Here is a 16,591-nt window from a genome sequence, read left to right as displayed (position 1 = left end):
GTAGGGCAGTTCTCTGTAAGAACACTCTTAATTCCTAGAAGGAGGCACTGTTCATCTGTCTCAGCAGAAAGAGAGAACCCAGAACTCATCCCCTGAAAAAGGCGTGCTTTGACAAAGCACTGTGTACGGCAGCAAATGGGTAGAGCAGCAATTCTTTCCCAAATATGGTCCGTTTGAGACTGTACCCTCGCAGCTCAGTTTGATGTGTGTGTCTCTATATTTTATGCCCTTCTGTTCCTTGTTCCAAGGGCCTAGCTATGCATTACATCATCTTCATGTTCTCTCTGGGTCCCAAACAAAGGCTTCTGATCAGACGTATCTTGTGAATTACATGCTTCGAACTCACTTCCCAGATGCGTGGGGCCTGATTGAGGCCACGGCACGGGACGAGATGGGGCTTCGGCCTTTCCTCCAACCTGAAATGCCCCCAGGATCAGTAGTTTGCCCAGTTGAGGAAATTTACACCGTAAGGTGGGCTACCCGTAAGTTTGTCCCATAGGTCCTAAAAATGGGGCAGAGATGGGGCTGAATCTTCTGTGTGCTACAGTCCTGATCCAAATCAGGCCCCTGTGCAATTGGGAACTGAGTTCATAGTATTGTACTCGTGAGCCATGTCTGATCAGAAGTCCTCGTTGCTAGATCTAGGGAAGAAGTGAAGATAACATAACGTATAGTTAAGCCATGAGGATGCCAACTTTCCAGTCTTCGTGGACTATGCACCTACAGTCACGGGCTCCTTGCCTCTTCTTGACTGTCTCTGTATGGAGTTTTACCTGAGGTTCGTTGCTCGCTAGACCCACACTTTCCTGTTGGAAATCTATGCACCAGCAGACTTCAAGTCCCCGCCCCTTTAAATGCGGCTTTGTAATTGGCTTACTTTTTAGTGCTTACTGTGAGAGAAAATCCCCCCCCAAAACCCAACTGCCACATAAAAAAACATTTTAAGAACAAAAAACAAAAAACAGAGCAATCTGGAAGGGGGTGGGGGAATCCAAGCCTCGGTTTTAAAAAAGCCTTCCTTCTGTTCAGAAAGAGCTCTGAGGAAGCAGGAAGCATTTGAATCCCCACCTTTTTACATGCTGCTTGGTAATTGGCTGTGAGAGAAACCAAGCTTGGGTGTCCCGTGCTTTGCCTTATGCATGGGGATTTCACCTGGGCTGAGCTCAGGGGAGAGGGAAAAATCGGGTTAACAGCGGGACAGGAAGTCCCAGGATTTGTGAGGGCTGGCAGCGAGGTCATCTCTAATGGATGGAAAACTCATGCATAACTCCAAGGAACTACATAGACAGACTGTGCATGAACGAGAGTGAAAGTACCCATGCATAAACGACCTAGGAGAGCCGAACCCTCAGATGCTAGGGTCAGAAGCCTCCATGCCTACCCTATGCCCTGGAGGGTCTGTTGGAGAGAGGTAACTGCCAAGAGAGAGGCCATCTTAGAGGAAAATTCCAGCTAAAACTCTCATCTGGTACTCAGTGCTTGCAGGTGTCAGACAACCCCCACCCCAAGACTGAGGGTTACTCGCCAAGGTCATCTTGAGAGCCTGTTAATTAGTTCACACAGTTCAGCTGTGAATCTGGTTTAGGGGGGGAACTTGCTCTCACCCCGGAATGTTCCATGGGGGCAGACCTGTGATTGGTTGGGAAGATCAGGGGATTAGGGCCAACAGTATCTATATTGTAGATGATAGCAAAGAGATAATATCCCTTCCTTCTCCCTTTCCTCCCATCTACCGCCCTTGCTGCCTGAAGAAACTCTGTCTAAGCTCCGGAAAATCATGCTTCAGCTGTAGCAACCCAGTGTTGCTGCCAGAAGGGTAAGGCAGTTGGCCCTTGTTATTTTGCCTGCGTTCTGACTCCGCTGCACTATATGCCTTGCTTTTAATAACTGTTCCTGAATTTCTTCAATATAGCCTTTTTGCTTAATTTTCATGCGAGTTACTAGAAAGTGACCTAAACCTGCCCGGGCCAGAGTTTGGTTACGTTATCGTACCAAGGCAGGGTCAGTCGTGACAGTAACGTACCGCTGTGTGTGTTAAGTGCCGTCAAGTCGCTTCCGACTCACGGCGACCCTATGAATCAATGTCCTCCAAAACGTCCTATCTTTGACAGCCTTACTAAGGTCTTGCAAACTGAAGGCCGTGGCTTCCTTTATAGAGTCAATCCATCTCTTGTTGGGTCTTCCTCTTTTCCTGCTGCCCTCAACTTTTCCTAGCATGATTGTCTTTTCCACTGACTCTTGTCATAATGTGACCAAAATACGATAGCCTCAGTTCGGTCATTTTAGCTTCTAGGCTTGATTTGATCTATAACCCACTGATTTGTTTTTTGGCGGTCCGAGGCATGTGAAATTCTGCTCGCGCCTACCTTTATCTCTGGGGTGAGAATCATATCAAACTGATTGTAGAACTCCTTTGCGTTCAAGAGCTGGTGGTCCCTGGCGGTTCCCAGGAATCTCTCGATATCGCGGAGCGCCGTTTCAGCTCCCTCCTGCGTCTGGCATTTGTCAACAGCTTGGGAAGCCAAGAGGTAGATTCCAGCTTCGCACCACTGGCTGGCCTGGGAAGAGAGGAGAGGAAAGTGGAGTCGGTGGTACTTTGAATTATACGAGCCTTCAACCGAATGACATTTGGGCGAGTCACGCTCCAGTCAGGAGCGCCATGTAGGGAAGGCAGTAAGAAGCAGCCCGTCCCCCAGCTTATATTTCAGGCTGGATGTGATTATTCAACAAAGTAACTTTCTGGCACCCTACACAGAGGCCTAACTACATAGATCATAGAATCACAGAGTTGGAAGGGACCATCAGGGTCATCTAGCCCAACCCCCTGCACAATGCAGGAAATTCACAACTACCTCCCCCACACCCCCAGTGACCCCTACTCTATGTCCAGAAGATGGCCAAGATGCCCTCCCTCTCATGATCTGCCTAAGGTCACAGAATCAGCATTGCTGACAGATGGCCATCTAGCCTCCAGGGAAGGAGAGCTCACCCCGTCCCGAGGAAGCCTGTTCCACTGAGGAACCTCTCTAACTGTTAGAAAGTTCTTCCTAATGTCTAGATGGAAATTCTTCTGATTTAATTTCAACCCGTTGGTTCTGGTCCGACCTTCTGGGGCAACAGAAAACAACTCAGCACCATCCTCTATATAAGATGGCTATCATATCACCTCTCAGTCTTCTCCTCTGCAGGCTAAACATACCTAGCTCCTTCAACTTTCATACATGATCCACTGTTTACGTCAGCAACATGTTTAGCTGTTGATCCAGATGTTTGCTGGCAGTCGTGTGAGGGAACTTAATTCCCAGATGCATGGGGGTGTAATTCAGATTGGGACCATAGTGTACAAGGAGAATGGGCTCATGCTTATCTCCTTGATGCTGTTTTCCCAACTTGTAACAGCCCCAGGGAATGGCTATTTCACCCCCTGGGAGGAAAACCTACATGTAGGGTTGCCAACCTCCAGGTGGTGTGGTAAACAAAGGTTAGCGTGCTGTAGGATACTCAGGGACCAACGCTGGCTGTTATTAACATTCTCTGCGTTGGCCCTGAAGAAGGCGTTAATCGCTGAAACAGAAAGATCACCGGGCTTCTGTTGAGAACAACTGCACTACTGAATTGCTACTCTCAAGAAGCATATCTGTGGAAGAAAGGGAGGTTGGCACCCCCTTTCATGGACTTACCTATAATACTGTTATTTGTTTGTAACAAGGCATAGTCCTCTCTTTGGTGTTACTTTTAAGGCAATAATTAACAACACATGTTTTTGCCTACATACTATCAGTGGTGGATATGTTATTAAATACCACTACTTTATAATCATTGTGTCTAGCTTGTGAAGTGCTGTTTCTAGTTTGCTGAACCTCCAGGTGGTGGCTGGAGATCTCCCGCTATTACAACTGATCTCCAAGCGACAGAGATCAGTTCACCTGGAGAAAATGGCCGCTTTGGAAGGTGGAATCTATAGTGCATTATAGTGCATTGAAGTCCCTCCCTAACTCCGCCCTCCTCAGGCTTCACCCCCCGACACAAATCTCCAGGAAAAATTTTTTTTCCTATTACATAATTTTACCTTTTCCACCCAACTTTGGGTACCCGGCTTTCGGTTTTTTAGGTTGGGTTTCTTCCCCCCTTTTTTGTTTGGTGGTTAAGAAGATGTTCAGGAATTCCAAGATTTCAAAATAAGGAGAGAGGGGGATCCATTGACTATTACATTTGGGGCCAGTGGGTTTTCAGAAACATAATGGGGGCCTCCCTAGGGAGGCACCGTTAGTTGCATGGAAAAGCAGGAGCCCTCGGCTTCTGTTTTCTCCATCTTAGCTGGGGTCAGAGATAGGTCATTGCCTGCTTACTTCCCGTCCTGGGTCTCTGAGCTGCTTCTCCTACCAACTGAAAAATGCTCATCCACTTTACAACTTTCTCTGGTTTGTTTCAGAGGGTAGCCGCGTTGGTCTGCGGTAGAACAGCTACATTCGAATCCAGTAACACCCTAGAGCAGGGGTGGGGAACGTCAGGCCCGGGGGCTGTTTAAGGCCCGCGAAATCATTTGGTCTGGCCCTTCGTGGGTCCTGGCAGATCTCTAGCTCAAAAGTGTTGTGCCACAAAAGGATCTAAGACTGGTGATCCGCCCCCTCCCACAGACAGGAATAGCCTCTATTCAAGGCAGATATGAGTTTGTTTTGCAGAGAAAAGGAACCTTTTCCCCCCCTTGGAGAAGAGTTGTTAGCTATGGAGCTGCTAGGACCCACCCAAGAAACTGTGTTAACCCTTTCCCACTCAGGCCGTGGAGAAACATATTCCCTCTGTACTACAAGAGGGCTAGGGGCGGAAGTGGCGACAATGGAGGGGGAAATTTTTAAGCTGATAATTTTGTATGGCCTGCGAATGATGTTATAAATATCCAAATGGCCCTTGGCGGAAAAAAAGGCCCCCACCCCTGCCCTAGAGATTTTCAGGATATGAGCTTTCAAGCGTCAAAGCTTTTGATGAAAGGAGCTTTGACTCTGAAAAAGTTATGCCCTGAAATCTTGTTGGTCTCCAAGATGCTACTTGACTCGAATCCAGCGGAGTACTTTCCCGTTGTTTTTTTTTAAACTCCTCCCAATAGGAACTGATCCTTAGGCCATGATTCCAGCTTTTGTAAAGACGCATGATTCGAAACAGCTATTTTCTCCCAGCGAGTTTCCCTTCTAGCAGCAAAAACAAACCCCATCCTGTTTTTTAAAATTATTTTTCAAGGAAGTTTGAAATTATTTTTCAAGGAAGTGATTTAGGCTGGGAAAATATGCTGGGAAAATATGCTGACAACATGCTGATAATAATATGATAATATGCTGATAATAATATAATAATATAATATGGGAAAATATGCTGATAAAATACTGGGAAAATATGCTGATAAAGAAACACTATAAATATTTCTTCATTACTCACGAGGTTCCCCTCTTCCTCTTCCGTAGAAGCAGTCAGAGCTATTTCTGCTTTGGCAGAGAGTGTAGTAGAACATAGCATGCAGCCGCCTTTCACACAGAATTTGACCCAGGGCCACCGAAACCTTCCCCTCTCCGAGTTCAGGTCAGAGGGGCCGTGGCTCAGTGGCAGAGCATCTGCTTAGCATGCAGAAGGTGCCAGGTTCAATCCCTGGCATCTCCAGTTAAAGGGACCAGGCATGTAGGTGATGTGAAAGACCTCTGTCTGAGACCCTGGAGAGACACTGCTGGTCCGAGCAGACAATACTGACTTTGATGGACCAAAAGTTTGATTCAGTATAAGGCAGTCATGTTTTTACGTTCACCACCTGGTAGACCCTGATTGGGTGGAAAGGAGGCATAAAAATGTTTTAAATAAAAAAAAATGTAATCAGCTTGATGACAGCTCCAGAAACTATTCACTCCAGTTTCAGAATTGGGGGGTGGTGGTGGTGGTTGCAAAAGCTGGGGGGGAGGGGAGGTTGGTATAGAATTCTAGATCTTCCAGGTAACCAACGGGGAAACAGTTTTCCCTAACTCGTTCTCATGTGGAGTCAATCGCAAATAGGATATTACCCAAAAAACGTCGCCTGCTTCTATACGTGCCCACCCAACTTACCTTATCTAATTGTTTATGCAGTTCTAGGGACTTCCCCAAAATATCGTACTGTTTCTTGGTCTCGTTGGCAAAGTCATCACAGATGCGCCTGAGCTCCACACACTTTGGTCTAATGGAATCGATTGCATAATGGTTGTTTTGGATCAGCTGGTCTCCGTGGACAGCCAAGGACTGGGCTTTTTCCAAAGGTTCCTATACAAAATAACAATAATCATAATTTTGTTAAGGATAAGGAAAATTAACAACCTTCAAGTCAACCAAGAACAAAACACATTTTCTGTAAACAGTACACAAACTTGCACTGAATTCATGCAGAGTTGGATATTGAACTATTGGGGGGGGGGTCCTCGCTGTGCTACAGTAATCGTTTGCAACTGAATCGACTGACCCGCACAGGAACACCCAGTTGAAATTGAGTGAGGTGGGCTGTGACATCCTGTGAGCCACTATGTCCCTTCTGGGGGAAACCCAGAAGAGACGTGGGGTAGCTCTAGGAATTGCTGGAAACCCTATGGTAATCGTAGAGTTTCTAGGGATTCCTAGAGCTACCCTATGACACTTTCTGGTTCCCCAGAAGTGATATAGCAGTGCACAGGATGCCAGCTTTTTAAAACAAAATTTTCTCCTGCTGCCATTTGGAGCTTCCCATCATAGTGGGGGAGGGGGCCGTCATTACCCCTCCTCATGTCACTTTTCCCTGTCTCAACTTTCTTCTCCTCTGTCATAAGGTAGATCAGAACCTCCAGGAGTTGGGAAGACACCATGTGCAATGATAGTATATCATCAGCATCAGCATCATTATTGATGATGATGATGACAATGATAATACACATTTCTCTGTGTGTGTAGTCAAATCACAGCTGACTTATGGTGACCCTGTAGGGTTTTCAAGGCAAGAGATGTTCAGAGGTGGTTTGCCATTGCCTGCCTCCACGTGGGCTGAAAGAGTTCTGAGAGAACTGAGACTGGTGACTGGCCCAAGGACACCCAGCAGTCTTCATGTGGAGGAGTGGGGAATCGAACCTGGTTTTCCAGATTAGAGTCCCGCCGCTCTTAACCACTACATCATGCTGGCTCTCATACACTTTTCCACCACAAGGAACCAATTGGGCTTGTCTATAAAGCCTAGGAAAAGGCAAACCTGTCCTTTCTCCTCTAGTTGCTTCCGTTCCTTCAGAAGACACTCCACACGGGAGACGCTGTCTCCAATATCCGTGAACCCGGCTTGCGTTTCCATCAAGTTATCCAGCGTCAGTTTGACCTACAAGCAACACGTGCAGAAAAAAATGGGACAAATTAGTGAATGGCCTACAGTTTCCTATTATCAGGTTATAATTGAGGCCACTTAGAGATACTCATAGGAGCAGAACGTATCTTTGCTCGATAAATATGAACGTTCTCATAAGAACATAAGAAAGGCCCTGCTGGATCAGACCAAGGCCCATCAAGTCCAGCAGTCTGTTCACACAGTGGCCAACTAGGTGCCTCTAGGAAGCCACTAACAAGACGAGTGCAGCAGCACCATCCTGCCTGTGTTCCACCGCACCCAAATAATAGGCATGCTCCTCTGATACTAGAGAGAATAGGTATGCAGCATGACTGGTATCCATTTTAACTAACAGCCATGAATATCCCTCTCCTCCATGAATATGTCCACTCCCCTCTTAAAGCCCTCCAAGCTGGCAGCCATCACCACTTCCTGGGGCAGGGAGTTCCACAATTTAACTATGCGTTGTGTGAAAAAATACTTCCTTTTATCTGTTTTGAATCTCTCACCCTCCAGCTTTAGCAGATGACCCCGTGTTCTAGTATGATGAGAGAGGGAGAAAAACTTCTCCCTGTCCACTCTCCAAACCATGCATAATTTTATAGACCTCTATCATGTCTCCCCTCAGCCGCCTTCTTTTCAAGCTAAACAGCCCTAAGCGTCTTAACCGCTCCCCATAGGACAGTTGCTCTAGCCCCTTATCATTCTGGTTGCTCTTTTCTGCACCTTCTCAAGCTCTGTGATATCCTTTTTTAGGTGTGGTGACCAGAACTGTTCACAGTATTCCACGTGTGGTCTCATCATAGATTTATACAAGGGCAGTATGATATCAGCAGTTTTATTCTCTATTCCTCATCTAATTATGGCCAGCATGGAATTTGCCTTTTTTACAGCAGCCGCACACTGGGTTGACATCTTCATTGAGCCATCCACTACCACCCCAAGATCCCTTTCTTGGTCTGTTGCTGCCAGCACAGATCCCATCAGTGTATATGTGAAGTTGGGATTTTTTGTCCCAATATGCATCACTTTACACTTACTCACATTGAATCTCATTTGCCATTTTAATGCCCATTCTTCCAGTATGCAGAGATCCTTCTGGAGCTCTTCACAGTCCAATTTTGTTTTAACCACCCTAAATAATTTGGTGTCATCTGCAAACTTGGCTACTTTACTGTTTAACCCCAACTCCAGGTCATTGATGAACAGGTTGAAAAGCACTGGTCCCAACACAGATCCCTGAGGCACCCCACTGCTCACATCCCGCCATTGGGAGAACTGACCATTGATTCCTACTCCCTGCTTCCTATTCTCCAGTCATGAAAACAGACCTGAAGGACTCTGTATGTTTCCCCAGTACAACCAATTGCGGGGGGAGGGAGAGTCAATGCAGGGGGAAAGGTGTGCTTCCTCAACCTGTCTGGAAGCCCCCCCCCCACTCCACAGCAGCTGTGCAATTTTACAAGAAACTCAACAAACCCTGATCACCAATCTATCTACTTTAGGGTTATCTCTTTAGACAACTGTGCCCTGCTTTTCTCCCCAATGTGGACCCAAATCTGCTTACAACATCTTTCTTCTTTCCTCAGCTCTATCCTCACAACCAACCCAGTGAGGGAGGTTGGGCTGAAAATGTGTGACTGGCCCAAGGTCACCCAGTGAGCTTCCATGGTAGGGTGCCACTTCGAACCTAGAATCATAGAGTTGAAAGGGACCACCAAGGTCATCTAGTCCAACCCCCTGCACAATGAAGGAAATCCACAACTACCTCCCCCACCCTACACCCAGTGATCCCTACTCCACACAAAGAAGATGGCAAAAAAAAAAAATCCCTCCAGGATCCCTGGCCAATTTCGCCTGGAGGGAAATTGCTTCCTGACCCCAAAGAGCAATCGACACTACCCTGGGCATGCACGAAAGGGCCATGACAGCCAAACACCCTCCCTCTCATGATCTCCCTCTCATGATCTGCCTAATGTCACAGAATCAGCAATGCTGGCAGACGGCCATCTAGCCTCTGCTTAAAAACCTCCAGGGAAGGAGGGAGCCTGGAACTTCTAGTCCGATGCTCTAACCACTACACCACACTGTCTCTTGGAAGCCTTGTCACCTGGAAGATTACTGGCAGGAGACTGAGTTCTTCCTGACATTCTGCTGATTCTGCCAGGTGTCTACAGGCAACAGCTGGCACAGATATTCAGATTAGACCCATTAAGAAAACCCCAGAGTGAGAACAACATGTGCTGCTTACAACAGATATGTAGAAGAGACAATCAACAACTACTTCACTGGCATTTGAGATGGGGGGAAATAAAACCTGAAACACATTCCAAATAATAAGGAAGATGCAAGACAGTACCTCTCTGAAATCCTGCTCAAAGTGTCGGAGCTGTAAGCACTGTTCCAGCTTTAGGTGGTGCTTGGACCAGAACTGATCGAAGGCTCTCTCCGTTTCATCCAGCTGAGCTAGCAACCTGGTGGGGGCAATCAGAGAGTCAACTCAGAGAGGTACATCTCTAGAATTCAGAGCCCAGAAAAGGGCAACGGAGAAGCAGACCTCTTGATCTCTGCAAGAGGGAAGACGATTGTCTACCAGAGAAGGTCTTAAATGAAACAATTTTCTATTTACTGGTGTGTACTGCTGTGCAGAGGAAGGCACTGGCAAACCACCTCTGTTAGTCTCTTGCCATGAAAACCCCAAAAAGAGGTCGCAATAAGTCGGCTGCAACTTGACGGCACTTTACACACACACGCACGCACTACAGGGTGGTGGTGATGGTGGAGAGAAAGCAATCTGGGAACAGCCATTGGTTCCCTCTCCCCCCTCCTCAATTCACATGAAGCCGCCTCATACCAACACAGGCCTAGGGGCCATTAGCCTATCAAGGTTAGTATTGTCTGCTCTGGCTGGCAGCAACTCTCTAGAGTCTCAGGTCAAGGTCACTCATATCACCTGTTACCTGATATGTTCAACTGGAGATGCTGGGGATTGAACCTGGGAACTTCTGCATGCCAAGCAGATGCTCTACCACTGAGCCAAGGCCCCTCCCCAAGAAAGACGGAATTTATAGAATGTCCACAAGGCAAGGTGGTCTGCAAGAACTTCTGATTGGGTGGGACCTGGGTCTGGCCATTGGGTCTATCAAGGCAAGTACTGCTTACTCTGGCTGGCAGCAGCTCTTCAAGGTCTCAGGTCAAGGTACATTACATTACATCACATCACCAGATTCTTTACACCGGAGATGCCAGAAACCAAACCTTCCCTAGTTCTGACTACACATTACACTCACCTAGGAGTGCTATCTCCGGCTTGGGAAATTCCTGGAATTCGGGAACAGTGCTCAGAGAAGTGACAGATTTTGGGGAGGGGAGGGGGCCACCTACTAAGTTTGTGTCCAATCGGATATTTGAACCACCAACATCCCAGATGGCAGCTCTTTCCCTTATCATTAGGGACAAACTACATGTGATGGTGTTTTGCGGCTTGAGTACCTGGTCTGCTAGGTATTGAATGTTGGACACGTGTTAACTATAAATCAATGACTTTTTATTTCTTCAATTCCTTCAAAACAAACAAACAAACCAAGGTTGTTTGGGGAGGGGCTGTGGCTCAGTGGCAGAGCATCTGCTTGGCATGCAGAAGGTCCCAGATTCAATCCATGGCATCTCCAGTTAATGGAACCAGGCAAGTAGGTGATGTGAAAGACCCCTGCCTGAGACCCTGGAGAGCCGCTGCCAGTCTGAGTAGACAATACTGACTTTGATGGACCCAGGGTCTGATTCAGTATAAGGCAGCTTCATGTGTTCAAGATGTGTCTGTGCAGATAATTATTCCGATCAAAAAACAAAATGGCAGGCAGGTTCATCCTTCTCAGGGATTAGCAAACACAGCCGGGTTGCTCAGTCTGAGCACTACACCCACCTCTCCACAGTCGCCACGTTTTCCAGTTCGTCTGGACTGAGCTTGCTGGTGGCGCTTCGTGTGACGGGTTCTCGGATACAGGTCAGTAGCGTGGCCCCCTGCTTCACGGCTAGTCTCAGCTCCTCCTGTGGAGAAGAAAAAAGGGAAAGAAAAGTCAACTATGTGAAGAAGAAGAGTTGGGGTTTTTATACCCTGGTTTCCTCTACCTTTAAGGAGTCTCAAACTGGCTTACAATCGCCTTCCCTTCCTCTCCCTACAACAGACACCTTGTGAGGTAGCTGAGGCTGAGAGAGTTCGGAGAGAACTGTGACTGGCCCAAGGTCATCCAGCTGGCTTCATGGGGAGGAGTGTGGGAAAAAAACCCAGTTCACAAGATTAGAGTCCTCCGCTCTTAACCACTACACCACACTGACAGCTACTCTGGGTTGCCTCCTGTTCATCGAGCGGTCTTATAAAAACCAACTCTTCTTCAGCGTGGTGTAGTGGTTAAGAGCGGTGGTATGGAGTGGTGGACTCTTGTCTGGAGAACCAGGTTTGATTCCCAACTCCTCCACATGAAGCCAGCTGGGGGACCTTGGGCTAGTCACAGTTCTATTAAGAGCTCTCTCGGCTAAACTAAAAAAAAATACAGAATTTGAAAATCTAATCGGTAAAGAGACAGAACATATTTTGGGAAAAATCTACAAATTACTGCTCAAATTTGAAATAGAACAAGAGCAAGTTAAAGTATGCATGATTAAATGGATGGAAAATTTCAAGAAAGAGATAACAATGCAGCAATGGGAAAGACTATGGACTAAGTCGATTAAATTTACAGCCAGCAATAATCTGCGAGAAAACTGGTACAAACAATTTTTCAGATGGTACATCACACCAGTGGATATTAAAAAGATAGACAAAACATATGATTGCCGCTGCTGGAAATGCAAAGATAAAGACGGAACCTACTTTCATTTGTGGCGGACTTGTAAAAAGGTGAGAAAATACTGCATACAGATTCACCAAGAAATGCAAAAGATTCTTAAGATCAACTTCCCAATGAACCCAGAAATTATGTTACTGGGGATAGAACCAGAGAACTTGGAAAATAATCATAGAGAACTTTTTGGAAATCTCACGACTGTGGCAAGGATAGTATTGGCAGCATCATGGAAACAAGAGACTGTTCTGGACTTAGAAAAGTGGCAACAAAAAATGGAAGAATTTGTGATGATGGCCAGACTAACCAACATCCTGAAAGAAAGCACGATTGATGACTCACAGAAGAAATGGGAATGCTATTTTGAATATGCTAACTGGAAAGTGTAGAATAAAAATTTAACAGAGATAGAAAATAATAGTCATATATTTTGAACAAGTTATAGATAAAGATAAATTTAGAGCATAAACGTCGACAAGTTCAGCAATGTTTAAGTAAATATCATAACAATAGAACAATGTTTATGTAAATTGACTCCTGAAGTAAGCGCAAAATGTATGAATGAAAGTGTATGTATGTGTTTGTTATCAGCTGGGTGACCTTGGGCTAGTCACAGCTCTCTCAGCCCCACCTACCTCACAGGGTGTCTGTTGTGGGGAGGGGAAGGTGATTGTAAGCCAGTTTGATTCTTCCTGAAGTGGTAGAGAAAGTCGGCATATAAAAACCAACTCGCCGGCCCCCTGAACCCCAGAGCTTGTCTTTTTTGTCAAGGGCAGAGCTGCGGAGATGCAAAGGCCCACCTTTAGCTTGTTATGCTGCTCTGTGTGGGAAGACAGGAGCTCCTCCGTACACGGGACGTCGTTGGGAAGCTCCGTCTCCGCCAAGTCCGTCCCAAAGGTCTGCAACATCTGCGCGGTGGTTTTCACTGTCATGGCGAAATTCTCAATAGCCTGGAAGAATCACGAGAGCAAACCGAAGTTTAAAAAAACCTTATTTCATGCAAGCCCCTAATAAAAGTGCTAAGCTTGGCGTCAAACATGAGGCCTGGGGGCTGGATCCGGCCCCTTGAGAGCTCATCCGGCCCGCGAGCCAGCCGAGGCATCCCCCCCTCCACTCTCGATCAGGGCTCGTGAGGCATGGCCCGGCCCGACCAAGTGGTATTTATGTCATATCCGGCCCTCGTAACAATTGAGTTCGACACCCCTGGCTTAAACTCTAAAATCCCATTTAGCAAATTATATTTCTCCCATTTACTAATAGGGATTGACTGATTGGATGTCAGCCGGCATGGTGTAGTGATTAAGAGCGGTGGTTTGGAGCGGTGGACTTTGATCTGGAGAATTGGGTTGGATTCCCCACTCCTCCACATGAGCAGTGGAGGCTAATCTGGTGAACTGAATTTGTTTCTCCGCTCTTACAGCTGGGTGACCTTGGGCAAGTTACAGTTCTATTAAGAGCTCTCTCAGCCCCACCTACCTCACAGGGTGTCTATTTGGGGAGGGGAAGGGAAGGTGATTGTAAGCCGGGTTGAGTCTCCTTTAAGTGGTAGAGAAAGTTGGCTTGTAAAAACCAACTCTTCATCTTCTTAAGGATTTTTTTTTCAGGAAGGAAGCTCTAATGAATAACATGGTACTAATGGCTGCGTGCATCTGCTTAGGATCGCTTCCCTAGATGGACTTGACGCAGCCAGACAGAGAGAGAATCATGAATGCTCTCAAAATTAAACACACCATCCCACAATCCAGCCCAATTTCCTATTCACATACAGATTTTCTAACATGAATATTGCCTCGTATTGTCCTTTCCCTGAGCAGTGGGAAACCTGTAAAGAGTCAACTGTCTTTAGAGCGCTCAGGGCTTGTGGTGTTTCTGTACTAGCCTGTTTATTTACAAACGTACAAGTCACGGAGGCATTTAGGGTGCAGAAACGAGAGAATGAGGAGGCAGGGGAAATCCTCAAAAGCCATATAAAACGCATGTAATACCGAAACATATGCATGCCTACAGTAGGGTTGCCAACCTCCAGGCGGTGGCTGGAGATCTCCTGGGATTTACAATTGATCTCCAGGCAACAGCGATCAGTTCCCCTGGAGAAAATGGCTGCTTTGAAGGGTGGACTCTATGGCACTACACCTTGCTGAAGTCCCCCCCAGGCTCCACCTCCAAAATCTCCAGGATTTTCCCAACCTGGAGTTGGCAACCCCAACACACAAACAAAAGACCTCTTAGCAATTGTGTTTGACTACAGCAAGTGAAAATGACACCCACCCCAGAATCTCTTACCTGAGTTTCCATAAGGCACAGCTATAGAAGTAGCACCCATAAAACATCACAGAACTAACAACGTATATTACTTGCTTCTCGTCTCATAAAAACCCCAAGTGAGATGCATCTCACACCCAGCACAGGACTGATCCAGGTATTAAAATGAAATAAGAATGCTTTTGGTAGAAATAAGCACACGGTTTCGTTAAATACGATGATGCTCAAATGCTATTTTCAGAGGACAGACAGCTTTGTTCCGACTGAGCCGTCACAACAAAGGGTTTTGCTCTTTGAAAACGTTGCGGCAAGGATATGGCTGTTGACTATCTTTTTTTCTTCTCTTTGCATCGCCCCAGTTTGTTTAAAAACCAAAGGAGACTGTGCATAACTCAGAGAAACTTGGTGGTGGAAACTGGAGCTAGAGATGAGTTGAGAATATTTGCAGCCCGTTTCCAGTGGGAGCTAAAAAACAACTTTAAAAATTGAAAATTAAAAATATACTTAAAAATTATAAGGCTTACTTTCGAATTTAACTCACACATTACCAGTTCGTTTGTGTGACTCTAAAAGAAAGAAATATAAAAACCTCCCAGATGGGTCATTACACATTCTTTGCTTTATACTCTGAGGCTGATGAAGCTATGCTTTGGTGAAAGCGCTAGATATATCCGGGATAGCGTTTCCTCTCTCCGGTCTTCATTTTCACTGCCTACCATTATGGAGCAACTTTTCCCATGGTGGATGTGAAGAATTCTACTTACCTTACCTGATTGGACTATCGCGTTTTTTTTGGAGATAGCTATTATGCTCATGTACAACTTGTTCTACCTTTGTATATAGTTGTAATTTGGGTATATGTAATCACTTTGTCATTGCACTGTGTTTATGCACCTTGTCTTATGAATATACCTTTTGCATTTTTTGAAATTATTGAGTTATACTGTTTCTTTTCTAGCATAGTACCTGGAGGTTGGCCACCCTAGGGCCTAGCCAAACCTAAGCATGCTTAAATCCTGTTGGGTTTAGCGGGAGCCTTAAGCATGTCTCTAAATTTCTTCCAGAGAAACTGAAGATATTTTAAAAGAAGATTGTAAAACAGCTTAGGACAGAAGCACGTGCTTGTTTTTGGCCCAAGGATCGCACCTGGGTCTCCACCCACTTTTGAGGGGGAAAGGAAGAGCCAGAATCCAACCTGGAGCCCTCAAAAGTGGGAAAAGACCCAGAAGCTGCCCTCTACTGAAGTGCCCCAAATAAAGGTATTTTACCTGTGGCACTATAAACTGCCCCTGTGTACATAAGCAGGTGCAGGAATCCTCCTTTTTGACGTGACACCCATGTAGATAAATGCGTGTCAAGAATCACCCCCCTTCCTCTCCTTTCTCCTCTATTCACTTAGTTTGCATGAGCATACTAACCTTCCTCAGTTTGCAACATCCCAAAACGCTGCCGGCTTTCTCTGCGTTGCTGGCTTGTTATCTCATTACAAAGACCTTCGCGAAAGAACTGCTTTGCACTGGCTTTACAGAGACTGTTTGTTTAAGAATGACAGCATGAGGTGATTCAAGAAAGTATCCTTATTGTTAGAAGTCTATATAAGTGATCAATTTCTGAACTGCAAGTGTGATCCTTTCTGCAGTCTGACTCTTTGTGTTTCGGCTGGAGAGATTTTGATCCTGGCTTGTACGTTTAAACTTGGTACCATTAAATAGAGCAAGCTGTAAAAGTACTTCCTGATCTCCAGTGTGTTATCCTTGATCGGATATACCCGGGGTCACAGTTTTTAGGCACAACACTACTCCCAACTCTGTTTAACCATTTTTCAGGTGGCATCTTGAGGTGTGGATGTAAAGCTCACGTGGATGTAAAGCTCATATGGGCCCTCTATGGCTGCCAGCACCAGGTTTGGAAATACCTGGAAACATTGGGGTGGAGCCTGAAGAGGGCAGGGTTTGGGAGGGACTTCAATGGGGTATAGGGCCATAAATTCCACCTTCTAAAGCAGCCATTTTCACCAGGGGAACTGATCTCTGTCGCTTGGAGCTCAGCTGTAATTTTGGGAGGTCTCCAGCCACCGCCGGGAGATTGGCAACCCTAGAGCCTCCCAGGTCATAACACCTCCCCCTTTTTAAATGGT

The 16,591-nt window shown here is 46.1% G+C and overlaps 1 protein-coding gene across 1 annotated transcript in view; it reads right to left on the bottom strand.

Moving 5' to 3' along the window:
• Window positions 1–16,591, bottom strand: part of MCF2L2 (MCF.2 cell line derived transforming sequence-like 2) — a 231,345-nt gene that overhangs the window by 164,409 nt on the left and 50,345 nt on the right. The window contains exons 7-12 of the mRNA XM_056850366.1: window positions 12,993–13,142; window positions 11,274–11,398; window positions 9,711–9,825; window positions 7,226–7,345; window positions 6,085–6,276; window positions 2,367–2,558 (exon numbers count right to left, since the gene is read on the bottom strand). Coding sequence (XP_056706344.1) covers window positions 2,367–2,558; window positions 6,085–6,276; window positions 7,226–7,345; window positions 9,711–9,825; window positions 11,274–11,398; window positions 12,993–13,142 — 894 coding nt within the window. The remainder of the gene's footprint in view (window positions 1–2,366; window positions 2,559–6,084; window positions 6,277–7,225; window positions 7,346–9,710; window positions 9,826–11,273; window positions 11,399–12,992; window positions 13,143–16,591) is intronic.

Source organism: Euleptes europaea, chromosome 5, assembly GCF_029931775.1.
Source record: "Euleptes europaea isolate rEulEur1 chromosome 5, rEulEur1.hap1, whole genome shotgun sequence".
Taxonomy (NCBI): Eukaryota; Metazoa; Chordata; class Lepidosauria; order Squamata; family Sphaerodactylidae; genus Euleptes; species Euleptes europaea.
Note: the sequence above shows the minus strand (reverse complement) of the source record. Positions and strands in the feature narration are given on the sequence as shown.